The sequence below is a fragment of the Protobothrops mucrosquamatus genome, unplaced genomic scaffold (genome assembly GCF_001527695.2).
Source record: "Protobothrops mucrosquamatus isolate PMUCROS unplaced genomic scaffold, P.Mucros_1.0 scaffold52, whole genome shotgun sequence".
Taxonomy (NCBI): Eukaryota; Metazoa; Chordata; class Lepidosauria; order Squamata; family Viperidae; genus Protobothrops; species Protobothrops mucrosquamatus.
Window position 1 is genome coordinate 612766 of NW_015386433.1, and position 24603 is coordinate 637368.

Consider the following 24603-nt stretch of genomic DNA (forward strand, 5'->3'; position numbering starts at 1 on the left):
GTGATATATTTTAATTCTATAATCAAGGGGTTTTCATCACATTTGTGGAACATTTTTAAATTCATGAACATGGTTGGCCATAGTTCTTTTTTTAATTCTATATATCTTCAAAGGATTAGCTTCATATTGGTTCTGCTTTGAGTACTTAGATGATTACAGAGAATACATTTAATTACTTCAGAAATAGCATGTATACAGTTTCTTTCTCCTGCAGGCTCTATTCCTTTTTTAATGTTTTCTTTTATATTAAAATATGTATTTCCATTAGTACTGTGTTGACATAGTATTTTTAAATGTTTGAATTTCAGTATTTGATATTTGGTATTTTTGTTTTAATGACATATTAATGGTTGTTTTTATGGATTTTATGTCTGAAACCTTTGCAAATATAATAATATAGAAACCATGTGTGTGTGTGTTTTCTGTGTGTATTTTACAGACCTATCCAAGCCTTTATGTATGTTCATCTGTTTTGTGTTTGTGTGTATGTATGTATTTATTCTAAATAAATAAATCCAAGTTTAAAAGCAAGAAATCTTGATTAATTTTTGTTATGTACTACAGAAATAAGTGTAGTTTTAACAGAATAACAAAGTTGGAAGGGACCTTGGAGGTCTTCTAGTCCAACCCCCCTGCTCAAGCAGGAGACCTTATACCATATCAGACAAATCATCATTCATGAGTTACTAGTTAGCATTCAGAGAAACCTAGTGAGGTTGGGAGTGACCCTGAAGCCCAAGATTCCTGTTGGCTAAGTGAGACATTTGTTCAGTGAATTTTGCTCCACTTTACGACCTTTCTTGCCAAATTGATAAATGAATCACTGCAGTTATGAAATTAGCGACATGGTTTTTAAGTGAATCTGGCTTCCCCATGACTTTGTCAGAAGGATCATATAGTCCCCTGGATATTTCAACCGTCATAGATATGAATCAATTGCCAAGCATCTGGATTTTGATCAAGAGGCTGGGTCTTTGGGTCAGACATAACAGATGGAGCCGCACAGTATTTGGTGTGCCCAGAAAAAGGATGGACCCTCCACATGTCACAACTTTAAACTCTAGTAGTTTTATAAGTATTCTTCAATAACGATTAATGGATGTGTATGCCATAATAAAAGAAATAACTCCTATTCCCTGCTCAACTTTGACTTGTTAGGTGGAGAGCGGAATGTTCCTAGTCAGGCTGGGCCTGGCCATATAATGAACAGAGGACAAAAACCAGAGTCAGGTATCAATAAATATTCCTTTCTTTCTATTCCTGTCCCCCCACTTCATCTTACATCCTTTTTCCAAGACGTCACCTTGAAGAAAGCTCATTTCTGCATGCAGCCAGAAAGAGGTTGATGTTTTCCCATACAGAAGTACAACCAAGATGTAGCCCCCCCCCATATGTTTTGTGCCAAAGTACGGTTTCTCTTATAGGAGGTGCTGTAGGTAGTCCTCGACTTACCGTTCCCATAGTGACTTTTTGGAGTTACAACGACACTGAAAAAAATGACTTATGATTATTTTCACACTTACGGCTGTTGCAGCATTCCCATGGTCACAGGATCAAAATTTGGATGCTTGGCAACTGGTTCATATTTATCACAGTTGCAGGATCATGGGATTATGTGATCCTCTTTTGTGATCTTCTGACAAGCCAGGCCAATGGGGAAGCCAGAGTCACTTAACAACCGTGTTACTAACTTAACAACTGCAGTGATTACTTTAACAACTGTGGCAAGAAAGGTCATGAAAAGGGGTGAAACTCACTAAACAATTGTCTTGCTTAGCAGTGGAAACTTTGGGCTCAATTGTGGTTGTTAAGTTGAGGATTTCCTGTATGTATGTACCCCTCTTTCTTTCTCCAGAAAACATGGTTGAAAGGTGCCTCTTCCTCTTTAAACATTTTAAGAATATTATCTAGGATAATTTATTTTCTCTTTCAAAAGGATTTAGAAACCATCATTTCTATAATAATATTTATGTTCTTTAAGCCCACAGTTCGCTTGCAATTTGCTCAAGTTCTCAAAAGATTTACTATGTGTACACTTTTAAGTTAATGCAGCCAGGTAGTGTCTGCATTTTATTCAGAAAGTTTACAGATAAAATCTGGAAACTATAAAAATGATTTTTCCCATCCAATCTACCAGGATCTCTTTGCCTATTAATCCAGCTAATCACATTAGAAAAGCATGTTTGCTCAAACAATAGGAAAACACATTGTAATGTCAAAAAGTGAGAACAGCACTCTTATGCGTAGACAAAGAAAAATTTAAACAATAACAAGTTATCTACTTATGCATTCTATTTCCAAATATAGAAATAGAAATCCAATGTAGTGCACAGTAAATAAATTAGTGTTGTTCTATAACTTAGAGATAGTAAATTAGAACTGCTGAGAAAGTAAATCTGGGCAAAATTTTGTGAAATTCCAATAAATACTGTATGTTTTATATCAGTTCTATGATACAGGCTATTCTTGATTCAACTTTTGAGTGGAGATGCAATCCATAAATATAATGTGTTTTACATTCATAGTGGACTTTGGATTTTTTCCCCCCTATTATTTTGTAGGGAAAAAGAAAAAAATATTTTCCAAAGTTGGTGATAAAGTTACTAGTCTTTCCAGAGAATGTGCTTATTTTAAATGTTTCAAATATTACCTGTAGTATTATATTAAAGCCTATAAATATTATATTAAAAACTTGATTTAATGTTCTGTGGAAAAGGTGACCATTACTGCCAAATACATCATTAGCATGTGTTTGTCTTTTCCTTAATAATATAATTATTAAAGTGATATAAATTGTATGGTTTATACCATCACATCATAATATAAATCAAGTATAAATTGATGCAAATATCATTCCAGTCATAGTATTATAGTAGAAACTGTCAGAAATAATTTTTGATTCACAGACACGACAGACTACAAAATTCAGATAACTTTTTTATGTGGAATTTATTAAACTGAGGTCTAATAAATGGATGATTTACTATACTCAACAATATTTAATGTATTATCATTTGTTGATCTCGCATATGTGATTCTTTCATGGCAAAGCACATTATATTCATGACCCATTTTAACAAAACATGCTGTTTTTAAATCACATTGAAGTTCCTCAAACTTTTCCTTAAGTAAATATCTCTTAATTTACTATTTAGTCAAATCATATAAAACTCTTTTGATAGAAGAATACATTGGAGCAACTACAGCAGTTCCTTACGTGTCATATAGAACAAGCATCTAGAATCTGTCTTCTTGTTAAAGCAGTCTGCTTTATGAAAATAAAAACATATATTGGTTCCAGTGATCAGACATCTTTAATTTCAAAAAAGTCCTCAAGATTCTGATGTCTTTTAAATTGAATCTCTGTTAGTATGCATCAAGAAAAACATGACTAGGATCAGTTTTTTCTCCCAGAACATATACTTGACTTAACCTAACCATGCTTACAAATATAGAAATACAAAATTAGCAGATAATAATAGAAAAAATACTTTCTATAGTAGTAATGTCCAATAGCTTTAAAATTAGGATTATGGATATCAGGAACAATTCTCTCTCATTTCAAATCTTTATAAGAAAATGACATTCACTTAAAATCAGGGTCATCTGAATTAATGCTTCTCCTGAAAGATTTTCCATTTACAGTTTTAACTAAACATTCATAAATATGTTTTTCATTACATGATTAGTTTGGCAGTAGATGTAATACTATAAGTGAACAGATCCTACACATTAAATCTTGTTCATGTAGATTCCTTTAGGTTAGGGAGTTTTACTGAATGTAATATAAAGCAAATAGATTAGACACATTAAAATACATTAATGCAAATATAGTAAATACTGTACGTCTGAACTAATGCAAATATAGTAAATACTGTACGTTTGAACTATAGTAAATACTGTACGTCTGAACTGTTCATTGTCATTCCTTTATAATTAGCTTAAATAGCCCACTTAGCTGAAAGTTCAAACATGGCTAATGGCTTTAGACCAGCATTAAATATTGTTAAATATATATATATACAAAAGAACAAATGCTTCTAAAAGTGCCATTGAAAAGTTATCTAGAACTTCATAAAGCTCTTAAGCTGTATGTTATGTAGTTATTTGTAAGTATATCGCACATATATTTATTAATACAGGAGAGATGTATATATTATTTTATTCAAATTAACAAGCAGTGAATTAACTAACTTTGTTAGTTTCTGGCATTTGTTTGAAAAATATTGAATCCTTTATTTTTATTATTACTTTCAAGTAGATTATTTTGCAATGCTTTTTCTAGCATCAGTTTTAATTGTGTGGTTAGATTATTACTTAGATTTACTACTTAATCCATACTGTTCTATCATAAGCATGAAATGGTATTTAAAAACTATAGAACTGAGTTCACAATTATCCAGTCAAGTTATTTTTACCCTGCAGTCTCTGAATTATATGCGTTAGTTCCACAATTAATTCTTTGGAGGTCACCATTTAGCATTGGATACAAGGTGTTATGCATTATTATGAATGTTGGCATTGTGATGTCACTTCATTTATTTGGGATGTTCCAGAGAAGCTTGGTATGAATTATGATCTTAACTCCTAGAATATTGTAAGTATGCCATTGCCTGACATGCTCATGTTTCCTATTTTAGACCTGACTGATCTTCAGATAACATATGGAGGTAGAAGTAATTGGAAAATTGGCAGACCTGTCATGAAACCTTACTAGATGGGACAAAAATACGATGCTGTAACACATAAGTGTCTTTGAAGTTAAATTTATTGTCTTTTATTAATGGCGAAGAAAACATAACTGATCTTCAAAAAAAATGACACAGTTCTTTCTCAGTGGCAGATGCTATTGAAAAGTAAATTTTATACATAATGGTATTTCTTGCATTTTAAAAATGATTTCCTAGCAAGTTGACCAGTATCTGGAAATATATCTAATATTATATCTTCATTTAATATTTTACCAGGTTCCTCTCAATTTTTCAAAGCCAAGGGAAATGACTTGAATATAATTTCATTATTGCATTTTATTATTTATCTGGTAGGGAGGCATGCTTATTTTAAATGTTAGCATTTTCATTTAAATGGAAAATTATAAATATATTCTAGATATTGGTTTTTCACAATTATACCTTCTGCCTACTCAACTAGTAGCAGCTTGAATGAATGAGTGTTAACTAGATTTTAAGTGCCTATTGTTCTATTTTTATCTTCATCCTGGTTCTCCCTTAGTAATAATATTAGTAATAATAAATAATCTTAGACTACCTCTAATCTAATGGATTTTTAAAAATCCATTTTATTCTGGTTATCAAGCATATTTGAATGTGAGCATCTTGACTACTTGATGAATAATCTTCACCAGAACAAAGGAGTAGTTAAAATTATTTCTTGCTGTATACTTATAGTTTCCTTTTGGATCAACTTTATGGATATTAGGTGACACAATATTGCTCTGATAATTCCATGAAGATTCCAAGGGCAGATGTTGTAGAATTACTGTCTAACACTACGTCAATTTTATCTATGAGTTGCAGAAGATTTAGCTTGTAGCTTGTTCTTCCTAAAATCCACATGAAGCCTTAGGTGTCATGGAGTACATGTTAGCAATACTTCTTTTTTATTTGATAGAGATAGGTTTTCAATAATTTTCCCATAATAATTACATTCTGGATAAAGATGAATAAACTGAAATTCTAAATTTTTCAGTTACGAAAAATAAAGAACAAATATGAATGAGCTCTTTTTGGTCCTTGGCTGGTTAGAGTGGAAAGCTATCCAACAATCTTCTTAATGATTATCCTTTGTCTTGTAGGTATGGTTGGTCAGAAGAGCTTCCCTTGGGTCCTTTAAAGCTTGAAATTTTGAAGACAAAATCATTTATATTTCCTTGGAGTTAGAACTGAAATTTGGCTAGGCAGAAGCTTTTGAGATGATAGGCGTCTTGGGATTTTGTGATGTCACTTGAGATTTTTAGAACCTATCTAGGGTCATCTATGAGATTTGCTCTGCCACTTGTAGCATATTACTTACCACTCCTGACTGATTTGAGCTGCCAGGGAGGGAATGAGGCTATTAAAAGTGGCTAGTATATGCCTCTTTGAGATAGGGACTGATATTGCTAGCTCTGAAAAAAGCAACAGTTCACCTTCTCCTTAAAGAGTCAATTACTTGATCTAGTTACTGTAAACAATTCACCTTTCTGAGGAAATTTGTTAAGAAGGTAATGTGACAACAATTACAAAGAACTTTAGATGAAGCAAATTATCCCTTCCTGTCTGGGTTCATGTCTAGTCCTGAGACCGGGGGGGGGGGGGAGAAGCTTCTTGTGATAGGTTTCCAACAGATTTTAGATGGGGAAGACACCTTTCTTTGTACTGTTTGATGTGTTAGCAATATTCAGTACCACTAACCGTTTTTAGATCATCTGTTGCAGATTAAAGTCCTGGTGCTGCAGTAGTTTTACTTTGTTCTGAATACTCAATCCCCATTCACATTGGTAGGAAAGAAGAGGACAAATGGAGAGAGACTTGTATCTCTACCCTGTCTTGTTTAATATCTCAACTGGCAAAGATTACCCAGTTCAGAATAAAGTATCAATGACTGAAGATACTCAGCTTTAAAATCTGTGGAGCTTAAAGGAATTGCTGTGGAAGTGCCTGGAAATTGTGAAGGAAGTGTCAGAAAGCCATGGCAATGAGTTGAAGGGAATATTCAGCTGTCATAGATAACGAGAGAAGCATCCATTAACCAGAGAAAGGATGTAATGTAATGTTAAAAAGCTAGTGAACCTGGGGCATCCCTGATAAAAGAAAGGGAAGGTAAAACTCAAGCAGACTTGCAAGAATTATTTTCTGTAATCAATCTCAAATATGGTATAGTTTTAATTTTCCTGTGGAGTCCAAATTTGCTCTATTTTGTGTGGCTGACAAGAAGGGATGGAACAATTGTAGGATGAATCCCAATAGGACAGAAATCTTCTGAATCCCAACTAGCTCTGCTTTTAGTGGTAAATGGAGTGCTGTTACCCCTGAAGAAGTTAGTGCATAATTTGGATTCATAGTTCCTGCTAATCAGCAGTTGGAGATCATATTCAAGAAGGATTTGTCCAGTTTTGCCATTATGCCATTTTTCTTAGCTCAGTAAGTACTGGCAATATAAATGTTTGCTTGAATTATTGCTGTTCAGTCTACATAGAGCTGGCTTGGTTGCCAATAGGAATTTCAGTCCAATAAATGGATTGATTATTGCCTATAATCTGTATATTACTAAAACTCTCATTGTTATGATCTTTCACTGGCAAAATATTGCATCATGGGGCAATATTTTTTGAAACAAGGTACCTCAGATGGGTTAAGTTACAGAATATGGCCAAAATCCAGAATTTGTGAATTTAGTCCCAAGAGAGTAAAATGTGGGGAAATAGTGACTGCTTCAGTGCTGCTGTGATCATATCACCTTCATTTTCAACATTCCATAACAGTTTCCCAGCCAGTCTCAAAATCCCTCATTCCGTCCCCCACCCAGTAGCAAAGAATTGGATCATCGTGTGGCTTTTAAGAAGCAACAACTTTAAGATACATAAATAAAGACTTGGATATTTTTATTGTTTTATATGACCCATCACTGGCACACAAACATGCACATGTATCTATATCCCATCTTTTTAAGAACTCAGAGTACACACATTGTACCCCATCCCCTTATATTTCTTCATAACAACACTATGAGGTAGGTAGGTAGGGCTGAAAGTTATCAAGTGAGCTACTTTAACCACTATATAATTTGTCCTTGCTCATCCTATTTCACTTTTCAACAGCTTCCTACTCTGAAAGTTCAGCTGCCAGATATCAGGTACACTGGTCTTACCCTCATCCTAAGGATGTTGAGATCTATTTTTAAATTATCTCTGACCACTTCAACTCAGTAGAGAAGCTGGGAGGGATTCTAAATTGTTCTGAGGTAAGAGCAACAATATACAAATTGTGATAAAAAGAAATTAAAATCAAATCAAATTGTCAGCATAATTATGCCATATGGAAAAAGACAGGGGAACACTACAATCAAGAGATGGCACCAAATGTCCTCGAGATGTAGCAGGGAGGAGAGATGAAGAACCGGATGAAATGACTGCACATCTCCAGAATCACAAGAAAAATAAGGAATGAAAGGACAAGAAAAAAATGGAGGAGGAAAAGAAAGAAAGAATGAATATCTATCACCAATAACTACTGAAAGAGTTCCTGAACACAACAATACCCACCTTCAACAACAAAACCTCAATAGAGAAAGAAGTAAAATAAAATGTATGGCTTGCATGATGTAATATTTCTGCTGATGTTGGTGCCAGGGCCAAAGTCTGCCCTCACTGTCATGCATTCTTATTCCCTGGAGAAACCACCAATTTCTACTGTATAAAGGGAAAGGTCATGATAGGCCATTTGAAACCTCTACCTTATGAACTTCTTAATTGATACAGTAATGATGAACCTATTGCAAACAAATTCAGGAGAACATTAGACTATACAACTGCCTCTTTTGGTGCCAAAGAAGTTCTTCCAATGAAGAATGGATGGAATCCTTCTGAGATTACTCAACGGCAAATCCATCATTACATTGGACATTTAATGCCAAGCTCCAACCAGCAAAACAGATTTATTTCAATGTATTCAATGATACTCAAAACAGAGTAAATTGAAAATTGGTATATTCCACAATGATGGAATGAGATTGTTGAATTATTGAAGACGCTGTACATTGTGTCCCTTCGACTTGCAAAAGAACAAATTTGAGACATGCCAGAGGCTTCCACTGTCATTGATCCTGACCAGAAGTCAGCATTTGAACATGAGAGATTTAATGCACAAATTGGCAATGATCCTTATACCAAACAACATTGAAACTAAATCAGAATCACAGCACATTGTTGCTAGACGAGGAGATAGTTTGCAAATAATTTTAAAATCCCGTTGCTGCTATGACAGCTTTCATCTTGGAGATCATGGCTAGTATGACAACAAGAAAATAATGGCAATGTGTTATTATGCATATTGAATAATGAACCATGAGAATGAGCTTAATCTTCTAAGAGGAGAACATCTATTCCAACAATATGTGGTTAATATGGCTGCTAAGATTAAATATGAAAAGCTAAGTTACATCTAAATGAATCAAGTAACCTTGAGATCAACAGCGGACAAAGCCTTTACTGATACATTGAATAGTGTGACTGATTTTAGGATCCTTGGAAGGTGCATCATCCTCTTTTCAACATTTCTTGGTGAATCAAGATATATAATGGAACAATGACAAGATTGTATTATGTACTGTATCTACTTAATGCTTTATTTTTCATTATTATTCAAGCTAGCCAGAAATATGACAGCATATTTTTTTAATTAGCAGCCAAATGATCAGCTAAATTTAACCACAATAATATTCATATTGAAGAAAAAATTGTTCATGAAATGCCTCACTGGAACACATGACCTCTTTGCTTACATGCTAAGTGCGGAGTACCAAAAGAGAGATCTATCTCATTTGCACTGATGGCTATGTTTTGATGAAGTATCCATGTCAAGCGCACAAGAATATGATACATTTATGCAAGCCAAATTACAAAACCTAAATGAAGATACAGAGTTACATAAATTGGCATTGAAGTGCATGATCCATGGTCCATATTACAGCGGAAACTCAGTGTGTTAGAAAAATGGTACTGAGCCATTAAATGAGTATACAAAGTTTGGTGATGATACATATGGATAGAGGGAACACTCTTCAGAAGTGGGAGGTATTTGAAGGACATCAAACAGGATGATAGAGATCTTAATGCTATAGAGTTACCCTATCTTCCCTAAGCAAAATGGCAAGCAGTTCTGCAGATCAGCTAAGGACAAATGATGTCTGACAGTCCCTGCTAGCTTCCCTAAATAACTTCAATGGGGAAGCTGGCAAAATGTGGTTGTCACTTCCAGTGCCTGCCTATAGTTATTCTGTTTATCTATTTAGGTAAAGAAATATCTTTCAAAGGATGATGTGATGTCATGGGTTGTTCAGTTCTCCTAAAATCTTGAGTCCTCATTACCTTTGGTACCTTCTTTTTCAGGGGGAATCAGTCTATTCAATATATTCTGCTGAGTGGCATATCGTGGATCTGTGTGTGTGTGTGTGTGTGTGTGTGTGTGTGTGTGTGTGTGTGTGTGAGAGAGAGAGAGAGAGAGAGAGAGAGAGAGAGAGAGAGAGAGAGGGGTTTCTTTGTCACAGTCCTTTCACATTTGAATAGCCTTTTCCCTATATCATTCTGGAATAAAGTAAAAACAATGCATTTCTTTTAAAAAAGCTTTGATGAAGACAGTATCACCTAACTAAAAGTAGCTACCAAGTGAAAGTTGGCTGACTAAGCTTAAAATTATGTTTAGTTTACTGCGGCTATTTTTAATTTGTATTTTATTTGCTGGATATAATCTGCTAGAAAGAAAGAAAGAAAGAAAGAAAGAAAGAAAGAAAGAAAGAGAAAGAAAGAAAGAAAGAAAGAAAGAAAGAAAGAAAGAAAGAAAGAAAGAAAGAAAGAAAGAAAGAAAGAAAGAAATCCATTGAAGAAATGAGAACCAGCTTGGCATAGTGATTTAAATGACTGGGCTGCAAACCAGGAATCTAAATTCTAATCTTGTCTTAGACACAAATGATTAACTTTGGGGCAATCCTTCTCTATCAACCCAAAGAAGAAGACAGTGACAAACCGCTTCTGAAAATGTTGTCTAGGTGGTCACCAGGAGTTGACAAGACGAGGGAGGGAGGGAGGGAGGGAGGGAGGGAGAAAGACACTGCGGAATACCATTATATTTCAAGGAATTTAGTGATATTTTTTATTTCACTTTCATTAAGAAAACTATAGAAGTTTAGGGTTCATTTTGAGTTATGTGTAATCAGCTTTCTGACTCTTGCTTGAAAAGGACAGGATGAATCTTCACACAGTTCTAAAAATCCTCAGGTTTCTTCGGTTTAACACTGGTTTATCAGTAAAGTTCTCAGAACTGTCATTCCTACCCCATAATTATGCATCATCTAGTCAAGGTCAGCTCCTTTAGTTTAATTACAATGGCAGCAGGGGCAGAAACTTTGCCATTATATTTTACTGAAAACCCTAGAAGCCTTTGAGCTTCAGGATAGGATTGAGCACTCAGTGCTGTGCAAGACATGACTTTTGACATTTCTTTGCTGTTGCCACAGGGGCTCCCAACAGCTGAAGTGAGAGCATTTTGCTTGGAATATTAGGCCTTTATGCTTCTGTTTACATCTCTTGCTGAAGTTATTAGTAAAGCTTGAGATCGCCTTATGTACTGATGTGTTCCTTGTCCCTGGATCTTCAAAGAACCAGTTGTTTGACACCTAGACACTGCCTGATACTTGGAAAAATAGAAGGCTGAATTGTTTACTAAAGAATTTCCTTGTTAGGTTTCTTCATCTTTGAAAAACAAAATATAACATTACAGGAATCCACATGTAGAAGCTATTAACTATTTCTCCCACTTTGTACTCTCACTTCCAAGTTTTCTATACTCCTACTTACATGAGGGCAAAATATGTTAAACTAAACCTAGCTCAGCCACCAATACTTTATCATTATAGCCTAAAGAAATATTCATTTGTTACAGAGTGGTGGCTAAATGTCTGGTTCTCTAACCTACCATAACTCATTTTTCGCTTTATCTATCATACTTTTAATTTATTCTTCTTCCAAATTTTTCTGTTAGTACTCTTTGAATTCTTCTAGATTTTCTAGTCTTCTCAACTATTTCTCCATTCTAGTTCCACAACAGTTCAGTTCAATATAATTGACATACAGGAAATGAGAACACTTGAGAAGAATTTAAGAATTTCAGCAGATTGGGGGAGACCTAAATAGATTAGATGTGATGTGGAGTATTCTGCAAAATTTCATTTAGTTTCATTGATTCATTTTATTAATTTATATTAACATGAGGAGGGCTCAATCAACTTTGAGAGCCAAAGGCTACCCAGGGCAAAGTACTTACTCAAAATGGCTGATATCTGAGGAGGCCTGAAGCTTTTCTGTTAGATTTGCTTTTCATGTATGTCTGTGTGTTTGATTTTTACCCTATAATTTAGGCCAATGTTATAGTCTTCATATATTTCTTGAATCAGAATGATAGAAAAGAGAAATTTAGTGGCTTTCAAGCGTGGCAGACATCTTAAGATAAGCATGGGTGGATAGAGGTAAAAGGAAACTTACAGAAATTATACTATAAAATAATATTCATTGTTCTTGCATAAAATGTTAATTCTAAAAAGAGTGGATTTATAGCTACTATTGAACAAAAATTGAATAAGAATTAGTACATATGTTATGATCAATAGACACACAAGTTGATGATGCCATTACAGTCTCCTCCTGCTCCTGTAGATTTCAGGTGATGAATTCACTTCATTTGATGTACACAAACAGTAGGCATCACATTGTTTGGAACAAGGTGGAGCAAACTATCAAACTACTCTCTGTAATAAGGAACTGAAATAATCCATAAACAAATTAACTAGGCACTCACGTGACTCTTCTCCAGCACATATCTGATTTTCTTAAGAACACTTAGTGCTTGCAGCTAGGAATATTTTTCATGCTCTTTGCGTAGTGAACTTCTTAGAATTGAATGGTGTTCCTTTGCAGGTCCTGATAAATTGTTAACTCACTCAGTGCATTAGAATTTACCCTGGATAGTAACATCTTGTTGCAAGTTTCTTGGCAGTGTCAGTTACATTTTTCATGAAGGGAAACACCTAAACTATGTTATCTTCATTCCTTTAAGGTATTTTAGCAGGATTTTTGTGATTTTTTTCTGTAATTAATGTATGTTTTTTTTATCTTGGTTTTGTCTTTTTTATTGATGTTGTTGTATTATTTTAAGGAAATGTTATTATTACAGGTAGCTTTGGGATTACAAAGATGAAAACTATATAGTTATTCAGGGATAGTATACTGCATGCACAAGGACTAGGAGACATGCTCACTTGTCTTAAAATCACATAAAATATTTCAATGTTTTGTTTTACAGGAGGATGAAAATGAAGCTGAAGGAAAACATCCCTCTCAAGAGATAAACATGGAACAGAAAAATTCCAAAAAATAGAAATATCATTCCTCTTTGAAACATGTTTTCAAAAAATTAAATGTCATTCCTCTTTTAAATGTGTTAAGTAGTATCCAAGTGATTAATGTGTCTCATTGTAAAAATTATAGAACATTCCCAATAAAAGACATTGGAAATTAAAATGTATCTTACTCTGAGGAATTGTTTAAATGACTCTTTATAATATTTATGATTAATAAATCATGATTTTTTTATTTCTCTGTCATACACACACACACAATATAAAAGCATTAGAATTATGTGCAGTATAATCTTTGTCATTTTTTTGAGATACAAATTTATTGAAATTCTTCATTGTGTTATTTAAGGTAAATGGTGAAAGACTCAGTAGCATTCAGAATGTATCCCATATCCCACAGCATTTCTATGTGGTTAGTAATTAATTTTGGTAGTTACAAATTTTAATAATTAGGTAACTATATATAACTTTTTTCTGAATTGAAATAATTGTAGACATCACATTATTTCAATAATAAAATATAATTCTTTGCATCCCGTCTGAGTAATTCATGTATTTAGCAAACCATGTTGGGTTAGCTCAAAATAAAAATTCAGCTGTTGTTTGTTAAATGATAGTTTATAACTTTATATTTGCTTAATAAAGCATAACTAAAACTAACCAAAGGTAAAGGCAATGTGTAAATCTAAATTATTTTCTCAGCTTGAATTGAATTCTCATTGTGGATGTTCATGTTACATTTCCCCTCTGTTCCTTTCAGGTCATATTTTACCTAGCATCTGTTTTCACTTCTGGATAGAAAATGTATCTTTTAATCCAGCATTATTATTACTGACCTAAGAAATTTGCAAAACACTTGGAGGCTTCGTATGACTTTTAGATGTTGATTTTCAATTTGATGAAAAGAAATTTTAGATTGATGGATCAGTTTTTTAAATTTTTGTTTATTTATCAAATTTATTTGCTACCCATCTCATAGTTAAGATAAAACAAACATAGTTAAGATAAAACAACCCACAGCACTCACTCTTACCTGAAGCTTGTTATCCCCATCCAGATCCCTACAGCCTCCAAAGGGCAGCCACAGCATTACTTGGGTCAGTGGGTGGAGATGTAAAGCTGAGTGTCATCAGCATATTGATGGTATTTCAGTCCATAGTGTTGGTTGATGTTATCCAGCAGTTTCATGTAGATGTTATAAAAGAGAGAACACTAAGCCCTTTGGCACTCCACAAAGTAGCGACTGTGGACTGGACCTCTTGCTCCCTACCGAAACTGATTGGAACCACCCGCAGAGAAAGGAACTGAACCAGTGCAACACTGCACTGCCCAGTCCCAAATTCCACAGCCAGCCCAAAAGGATGCCATGGCCAAAAGCTGTCAAGAGGTCAAAGAGAGCAAGGATGGATATATTACCTCCATCCTGTTCTCACCAGAGATCATCAACAAGTGCAATCAGTGCCATTTGTATCCCATAACCAGGTCTGAAACCTGACTGAAAAGGGTCTTGATAATCCATAACATTCAGGATCCTCTGGAGCTGTGATGCAACCACTTTTTCCACCACATCCCTAGAAAGGGAAGGTGGGAAACTGGACAAAAATTGTCCGGTACAGTGAGATCTAATGAAGGCTAATTTTATGTTTAAATTGGTTAAGCTATAATATTTTCTTTAAAAAAAATATGTAATAATGATTAAGCATCTTCTCATTGTGAGGTGACCTTTATAGTTTATTGCCTTTATTCATGGAAGTTCTGTGGCTATACCATTTGCCTTTGCCAACAACTTTCTTTGCACCCAGCTGCACTTGGAGCATATTCAATGTCTTATTTGTACTTTTGCTGTTAGATAAATCTATTATTATCTCCACTTTTCCATTATTTGGAACTGACACAAATAGAGCTGTGCAGTGACAATCATTCTTTCCTTTAGCAATTACAAGGCATGTACATATTGTACGTAGAACACCAGTACAGGAGAACACTGTATCATCCCTATCTTTTTTAGGAAAGTGGTATTTTTAACTATTGCCACAAGGCCATATGAAAGGTTGTAACTTAACTCTAATCTTAAGGGAAATGGTTAAGAAAGCTTTCAGGCTCCAAGCTGTTAGCACTAAATTGAGAGGCCAGCATTAGCCCTGATGACACACATTCCCTTTGTCCTCTCATTCAACATCAAACTTGCCTCTTACTCTACAAGCTGCCATCCATATATACATAACTACTACTGAAAATGGAGTTTGGGGATGGAAAGATGAGGTGCAAAATGTACACCCTCCTATCTTTTGATTGCCCCTCTTATCAAACATGTTTTTATTCTCTCCAGCTCAAGAAAAGAAATGTTACATAAGAGGGTTTGGAATACCATCTGTCCCTCAGCAGGATAACTCACTGAAGCTAAAATGGAATGAAACAAATCCAAATGTCGGATCGTGGGAGATATACAGGCAAAATAACTGTCAAGGTCAAAAGATTCTAGTCGTGGTTTGGGCCTGCAAGGGAAAATTTTTTTCCCGTGGAGGAGACATTGGGCTAGTGGCTTAGAATGCTGGTTGCTCTCCATTCTATATCCTCTTTTTTTCTGACATGACCCAAATTGGTGCTGTTATGAATAGGTTGCAAAGAAATCCAGAAATACCCTACATGTTCTTTCCCATCTTATGTATAGAGAGATCTGAGATCTAGTCCACCTTCAAGCAAGGAAGTTCACCAGGTGACTTTGAGCCAGTTATTCATTCTCAGCCCAGTCTGCTTCATAAGGTGGTTGTTGTAAGGAAAAAAATAGGAATAGCACTATACAGTATATCCTACCTTGAGTTTCTTAATATGTAAAGACATTTAAAATAAATGAATAGTCTATCTTGACCTGAAATAGAAAAGAATGGGCAAATATTTATCTTTCAGTTTTGCCATATGTTTTGGCCTGTTTACTGAAATATTTATGAATTTGCATGAATTTTCATATATTTTCATTGCACGTTGCTCCCAGTAATTACATTTAGTGTCTACTTTCCCGCAATATGCTTCTTTGTGTGTGTGTGTGTGTGTGTGTATTCTGTTTTGCTTCTGTTTTGTGTTATGAAGTGCATTTTTTGGCATGCAATTGCATTTTAGGTATAGGTTTGGGAATAAAAATCCAATTCCTATAAAACTTAAGATCAAATTAATTTTTCTTTCTTCCCATCAACTGAACATGCCAGAAAGTGAACTGGAACTTTCTTCATGTGACACACACCATTCCACTGACTACTTAATATCCTTTTTGCAAAGGGAGCTGCTTTAGCAATTCTCAGTTTCATACAGCTTTCATCCTTCTAGTTTCTTTACATTACACATAGAGATAATCATTAGATGAAATACATATATGAATATGCTTCCCAAAATATACAAACAGAACATGAATCTCTTTGAAGTTTATTACCAATCACTTCTCAGAACTATTAAAACTTCCTTTTTTCCTAAAATATGTTTATAACTGTCTGCCTTTCATTTTAAAAATGTCAAATTATAGATGTATTGAAGAAATAATATTACTAAAAGAAATACCATAGTTAACAGCAGTTGAATTGGTTACAACACTGGGTAATGCTAGCAAAACAATAACAATTCAGTTAAAAGTTTTGGCAAGGATGACCTTTTTTAATTTTTAGAATCAATATATTACTCTTTATTTAAGAATACAGTTCTTGATTAAAATTATCTGTTTATAAGAAATAAACAGTAGAAAGAATACACCCAAAACTGATAATGTTAGAGCTGCTACTCAGTAGAAGGAAAGCATCAAAAACTTAACAAAATGAAGATGTTTTTAATTTGAATTATAGGTGAAACAATCAAATGTAAATCTTATTAATCATAGGAGGGTACACCAAAGAAATAACTTCCCATTGAAAGGTTATTTTCTGATTATTGCCTGCCTGCTTGCCTTTTAATGTAGGGATATTACTGTTCAGTTTGATTTTAATAATCAGGCAAAGTTATATGGAAGAAACAGTTGCTCTGACTTTACACCGTTAAATGTCAAAAGCAATCTCTTGGAATTCTATCTGGAATTAGCAGTCAATGGCATTCTGAACAAATTTTAAAGGCAGCTGATTGTGATATCCCTTATTCTCAGAAAATAGCAAGAAGTTAGAAAAGTTGATAAAGTAGACCACAACCTACTCCTTGGTAAACCAGAAAAAGGTGGAATAGACAATATCACCACCAGATGGATCTGTAGCTGGCTAGCAAACCATACTCAACAAGTAGTCCTCAATGACACTACATCCACATGGAGAGAAGTAAGCAGTGGGGTACCACAAGGCTCTGTCCTAGGCCCAGTACTCTTTAATACCTTCATCAATGACTTAGATGAGGGAATTGAAGGCGAGCTCATCAAATTTACAGATGACACCAAATTGGCATGAGTAGCCAACACCCCCGAAGACAAACTCAGGATCCAAAAAGATCTTGACAAACTTGAATAATGGGCCCTATCCAACAAAATGAGTTTCAATGTGGAGAAAAGCAAAGTCGTACACCTACGCAGGAAAAACCAAAAGCACAAATACAGATTGGGCGAGACCTGGTTTAAAAACAGTAACTGTGAGAGGGACCTTGGAGTCCTAAAAAACGATCACTTGACTATGAGCCAGCAGTGTGCAGCAGCAGCCAAAAAGCTAATACAATCCTGGGTTGTATAAACAGAGAAATCAAGATCACGCAAAGTATTAGTAATGCTTTATAAAACCCTAGTAAGACCACACCTGGAATACTGCAGCCAATTTTGGTTACCATATCACAAAAAAGATGTTGAGAGTTTGGAAAAAACCTCTTAGAGCAACTAAGATGATCAAAGACCTGGAGACTAAACCATATGAAGAATGGCTGCAGGACTTGAGTTTGGCTAGTGTAAAGAGGAAATAGGGAGATATGATATCAGTATTCCAGTATTTGAGGGGCTGCCACCACGAAGAGGGGGTCATGTTATTCACCAAAGCACCAGAGGGCAAAGCACCGTGGTGGCAGCCCCTCAAATACTGGAATACTGATATCATATCTCCCCTATTTCCTCTTTAGACTAGCCAAACCCAAGTCCTGCAGCCATTCTTCGTATGTTTTAGAAGCAATGGTTGGAAACTGATCAAAGAGAGAAGTAATCTGGAATTAAGAAGAAACTTCCTGGCAGTGAGGACAATTAACCAATGGAACAGCTTGCCTCCAGAAATCGTGGGTGCTCCATCACCTGAGATTTTTAAGAAGAGGCTAGACAGTCACTTATCTGAGATGGTATAGGTTCTCCTGCTTGAGCAGGGGGCTGGACTAGAAGACCTCCAAGGTGCCTTCCAGCTCTATTCTATTCAGAACAGGCCCTGAAAGGCAGTGAATTCATGGATTTGGACCCAGCATGCCAAGCAGGAAAGCTACAAGCTCAATACCAACTCAGGTTTCTTGGAATGATCTCCAAACCTGTCGGAGCAATGTCATTACCAAGTAGACAAAGGACTGAAATCCTAAAATACAAGATTGCAAGGAAAGCCTTCATCCAGAGTAAGTTATATTCATGCCAGAAGGTGAAAGCCTGAAACCTTCTATATAAATCTCTCCACAAGAGAATAATCTTGTTATGCTTTCTGAAATGCCATGACATACCTTGCATTCTGCTTTGGAATTGGCTCAGTTTATACTTTAATTTGTCTTTTCTTGCACTGATCTCAGCTTATTTTTTTTTTTATGTGACAGTAGATGCCTTCCTCAACTGTCAATTGATCATTCTACTGTATTTTTTGTTTAATTTAACATTGATGAGTATTAATTCAGTATGTTTTACAAGGCAAAGCGTTTGATCTGTCTTTTGATTCTGGATATTAAAATCAACACATATTTCATGGTTTGATATTAGTTTAGGTTTTTTTAATAAATGAAATAGAAGAGTAACCTCAATATATTTTATTGACAAATTTGTGATTTTTCATAAATTGACTTGGAAAATAGTCTACCCAACATAAAAGGTTAATCCTGAATCACTTATTCTGACTTCTGCCTTTATTCTGGGTCCTTGCCAAAATCCTATATTCTCATTGCTTTAGCTTGCTTCTGCATCAGACTCAGAAAGCTAGCAATCACTGACACAAAACTAAATAGGTTTCACACTATGAAAAAGTGAAGGTTGATTAGAAAGCAACCTAGAAAGATTGTGTGACTTAAAGCAGTGCTTTATCAACTTTGGCAACTTTAAGATGTGTGGACTTCAACTTCCACCTTTCCCCCAACCAACATGCTGGCTAGGGAATTCTGGGAGTTGAAGTGTATACATCATAAAGCTGCAAAGTTTGAGAAACACTGACTTAAAAAAAACAATTATGGCAAAGTTCTATCCATTCAAATTACTCTGGTATGTCGTCCTTGATGAAAAATGCCTGTTCTCCATGGTGAGTTCATCGTGGTCTCTATGATGAAATATGTGGCAAAAAGAAGCAAAATGAACGCAAACATGATTCTGTTGTTTCAGAACAATTAAATTCCTTGTTATAAAGCCAAGTATGAGCAAGCTTTTAAAACCATTGAACCATAAAAGCCATTTTCTTAAGGGTTTTAAATTTGGAAGCAGACTCATGAAATTTATAGTTCTGATGAGATTCTGTTTGCCTGCAAAATGAGAACCAGATCATTGGTTTCTCAGCATGATACTATGTATTCTTGTATGGAGTAGATATCATTAGGCTCATAATAACATAGCTATCTTCACATAATGTCAGGAAAGATTCGTGTTTGATACTTAGTTTAAAACTCCTATTTACACTTCCAGAATGCTAATTTTTTTAAAAAAATGTGGAATTTCTTATAATAAGGCTAGGCTATTTAAGACCAAAAATGGTTTAATGGATTGTCTAGTTTTATCTTCTTTCATATGTCTTTTCACAAAAATACTGCACTAAATATGTCATTAATGAACGGAACACTTTTAATAAGATCAGTTCATTGTTCGGCGATGCACACTTTTGTGATATTTTAATTTCTGTCTTTTTCACATCCAGTCAGATATCTGGATTGTTGAAAGGGCATAGGGACATCCGTCAAATCACCTCTCAACCTAGATGTTGCAAATAGGACTTTCAATGAAATAAAAAGTTGATTCCTATATAGCTGCATATATATTTTCAGCACCAAGTTTAGGGAATAGCATATGTTCCTTCTGCACTAATTCCAGATTTATTATGATATTGCATCTAATCTGGTGGCACTGGACCCTGGGAACAACTGTTCTCATACTATTTAGATTGTTTAAAAATGCTAACAGCACCAATTAAATAATTACAATTACATCTGTAGCATATACTAAATTTAGATTAAATGACTTCCATTATAAACTTCTGATTTTACTTATAGTAATTTGTCTCTAATTTAATATAACAAAATGGGATTAATGTTTTTTTAATGAGGCAATGTAAATGAAATCCAATTGTCTTGCTAAATGTATATAAAGGATATAAACCTCTATATTTCCTTATTTCATATTAATACATATACAGTAATTTAAATTGTATTGGCAAAGTTATAGTTGCATATTTAAATATCATTTGCAATAAGTTTGGAATAGAGTAATTGGGATTTGAATTTTTTCTTCCATGAGTTTTTCATTCTAGTATGGAATGAAGTACTGGTTTCATAAAGGGATAATTTGATCATACATCTATCAATATATTTATAGGAAATTCATTCTACTTATATAGAAAAGAGGACAAGAAAATATATAGAAATAAATGAGTCATTTTCTAGCAGATGGTATGGAATTTTCTTCCAGAATGTTTTTCAGACATTAACTGTTTTATAACACAAAATGTTTAAATGTTCTGAGCTTAATAATTTTAAATTATTCTGGCATCCATTTTTTAAAAAATTAAATACCTGGCAGCTAAAAGATCTTTTTCTACTTTGATTAGCAAATATGTACTAATTTCAAAATAAGCATTATTGATGGAGAAAAATGCTTTAGCCTTCATAGTAATATCACCAAGGTTTGATATTCAGTACAGACATAAATGTTGAAAAGTTATGTCAACTTCCTCTGAATACAATTATTCCTAACATAGGGAACAATTGGAAAAGCATCTCCAAAATACAGATAAAACCCTTTAGAGAAAATAAATGAAAAACAAATCTAATAAAACCACAACATTACTCTGGCTACGATTGAATAACTTGCTAAACATTAATCTAGTTCTAGCTCTCTTATGTTGAAACTTAACTGAGATCACCAATTGTTTTGTGAGGACAAGCTATCACAGATTGAAATCATGGTTCAAAGACAGCTTTTGAATCTTTGCTTCTATTGGGTTTCATCATAATATTTCAATTCAGAGTTCATGTTTAATTCTAGCTGACATTGCTTATTTTATGGAGAAACATGAATGACTTAAAAAGGAAATCATATATGCTGATGACTTCAGACTCTTTTCCATTCATGCTCATTAACAGGTCCTTTCCTCACTCTCCAGACTAGGGGGAAAACAAACATTCAAAGGAACCATTTACTTTTAATGAGGGATATATGATAACATTAAGCTAGACTAATAATTGAAGAGAGATAATTGCATATGTTCACCCAAGCCATCACTATTCCTATACACTCATTCCTACTCAAAACTGTTTATCCAAATATCCTCCTGTTCTAATTATTCTAATTGTTAACTGCAAAAGGCTTCTCTAAAGAGAAATTATTACTTGAAAAGATTGCACTTGGACTTCTTTGTTTGGGAGCCATGATTACTTCACAACAATCAAACTGAATTATGGAACCATTCCAACACCTTCTCTTGTTTTTCCTGAAGGGAAACTTCCCCACACTCTGTCTCAAAGGCGCTTTTCCAAAATACAAATGGATTTTCTTTCTTTTTCTTTTTTGAAAAAGTTGCTCATCCAAGAAGCTTCTTCATTTCTGACTGAATGGTGGAGAAAGGGAGGATTTATATTCTTTGCAGTTATCTGATCATTAGCACTCTGACAGTCATTGAGCCCACTTGGGGATTTATCTGTATTCTCAGAGTTACCCGAATCAGAGTGCAAATCAGTGGCGGGATTCAGTCAGTTCGCACCACTTCAGCAGAACCAGTAGCTATTTTTTTGTTGCCCAGGCCTAGAATGGACTTCTGGAAGCAGCATCCACACAGAGAACTGGTTGTTCACATATTTGAATCCCACCATTGGTGCAAATGTGTGTGGAACTTTTATGGAACTGCTGAGATGATTGATACATAGGACATAGGTGGTATCATATCCCTCTCCCTTGAGAGAAGGATATTCAGTCCGTCTCTCAACAAATTATGCTGAGAGAGAAAACAGCTGTCCAATAGACAGAAGCAGACTAGAAATCAGGACTAGTCTCCTGTCTCCTGGTTTCCAGTCTGCTGCCTTAACCACTAGCTAACTGGCTGTCTAAAAAGCAGGTTTTGAAATGAAATTGTAAATATACATGATACATGAAGCTACTTTGAAGAATACAACAAAAATCTTGCTAATGATCATTCATAATGAACTTATAATTTTCTACTAATGGAAATAATATTGTTATTCTGGTCTTATGCTTAGCCTTAATTTCTAGATTTGATATCCTGTGCATATGCACTATTGTTATCCATTCTTTTTGGCCACTGCCTGGAATGATAAGTATCACAATTAGACTCTTTTGGAATCTGTGATGCCTTGTCTGTTACTGTGATGCCTTGTCTGTTATAGCATTGGTTTTGTCTCATTAAGAGGCAGGGTGATTAATAGACAGAAGAAAACAGAGAGAAGAGATGTTAGAACTGAAGTCATTTGTATCTTCAGTCTCAAATCAGCAGTGTTTGGTTTTTTTGGATTTCAGCTTCCGCATACAGCTTCTTTTATATTTTTTAGATTTTAGGTTCTGTTATTTAAAAATAAAGTTGAATACTGACAGGCAATCATAGAAACAAAACAGGTGTTTCATGCTTCCCTCCAACTGTAATTTACCCCAGATTTTGTTAACACACAAGGTCGTTTAGGGCTGATGTCAGATGATCCAGATCATAAGTTCTACCAAGTTTTGGGTGCGTTTTGAAAATCATTTGATTTATGCACTTACTAAGAAGAAATTATTCCTTATTTGAGATGATAAATTGCTTGCATTAGTTCATGCTACCATACTCACTCCTTCCTACACAGGGAAGATTTACTATGACATTGTTCTAAGGGTACGAAGTAAATATGATAAAATGTCCAGCCCTGCCAGTTAAATGCACAAAGATACAAATGTACTATTTAAATCCCCAAAGACGGCTTCTGGTAATTACTTCCTCTTTTATTTTATTTTTATGATGCCATGTCTGCATTTAACATTAATCACAAGCAGTGGTAAGCAGGATTCACTGCACAAATTGCTGACAGAGAAACTCTGCCTTCAGAATAATTTGTCTTTTTACCTTCATTTGCACAATAGCCATTTAGAGAAGTAGGAAAACAGGATGTGGGAAGTTTTGTGTTTTTTTTTTTGCTAAGAAAATGGGTGGGGGATGAAATGTGGCTAATTATAAGTGTTTAAAATGTAAGTATGTCTATTTATGTATATATGGATTTGAGTAAAAGCATAAACAGATAATGGAAGAAAAAATAGGAAAAAATACTAAATGTTAAGCTAAACCTGGCTACTACAATGAGATTATGTTTGATTTTTACACAGAAATACCTAAACTAGAAAAGTAGTTTCTAATCTCTAAAGCTTTTTATTCCCAAACTTCTGATTAAGAATACAGTCCTGTATCTATTTGAAAAGGAGGTGCTGTTTTAGAACTTGGTAAATCAAGGTAAAATTAGTCTATACACTGTTATGTCCTGAGCCTGCTGAAGCTTTCAGCAGGCTCAGAAATGTTGCAAAGGGTCCCAAGCAAACCACAAGGCTGCCCGGGACCAGACTGGCTGTCTCCAGCCTTGCGCACATGCGCAAGGCGTGAAAACAGCCTAGTTTTCATTGGTTGATGTTGTCGGAACATGGACACTATAAAAGGCATGTGCACCATTTTTTCTGTTGCTGAGTGTGTGGAGTGATCAATAAAGAAGCTGTGTTGTTACACGAGTCTTCTCCTCGTAATGCCTTGGGCCCACGAATCTAACAGTGGTGCTGAAGGTGGGATCGCTGTAAGCTACATTTAACAATGAAAGAAGAGAGGACTCTCAGATTGACAGAGAAGCCTTGGCCATAGTAGCTGGCATAAAGAAATTTCATGATTTCTTATATGGTCGCCACTTCACGGTCTACACAGACCATAAGCCTTTGCTGGGTTTGTTTACTACAAACAAGCAAACCCCTCATATAATATCTCCTAGAATGCTGAGATGGTCAATTTTTCTGTCAGCATATGATTACACTTTGATTCACAACCCTGGAAAAGAAATGGGCCATGCAGATGGCCTCAGCAGATTACCTCTAAAACAGATAGAGGCAGATCCTGCTCCTGCTATTAACATTCTCTC

The 24603-nt window shown here is 34.8% G+C and overlaps 1 protein-coding gene across 1 annotated transcript in view; it reads left to right on the plus strand.

Moving 5' to 3' along the window:
• Positions 1-13795, plus strand: part of PHF14 (PHD finger protein 14) — a 132012-nt gene extending 118217 nt beyond the window's left edge. The window contains exon 19 of the mRNA XM_029283308.1: positions 13074-13795. Within this exon, the coding sequence (XP_029139141.1) occupies positions 13074-13148 (75 nt within the window). The 3' untranslated portion in view covers positions 13149-13795. The remainder of the gene's footprint in view (positions 1-13073) is intronic.
• Positions 13796-24603: the final 10808 nt, after the last annotated feature.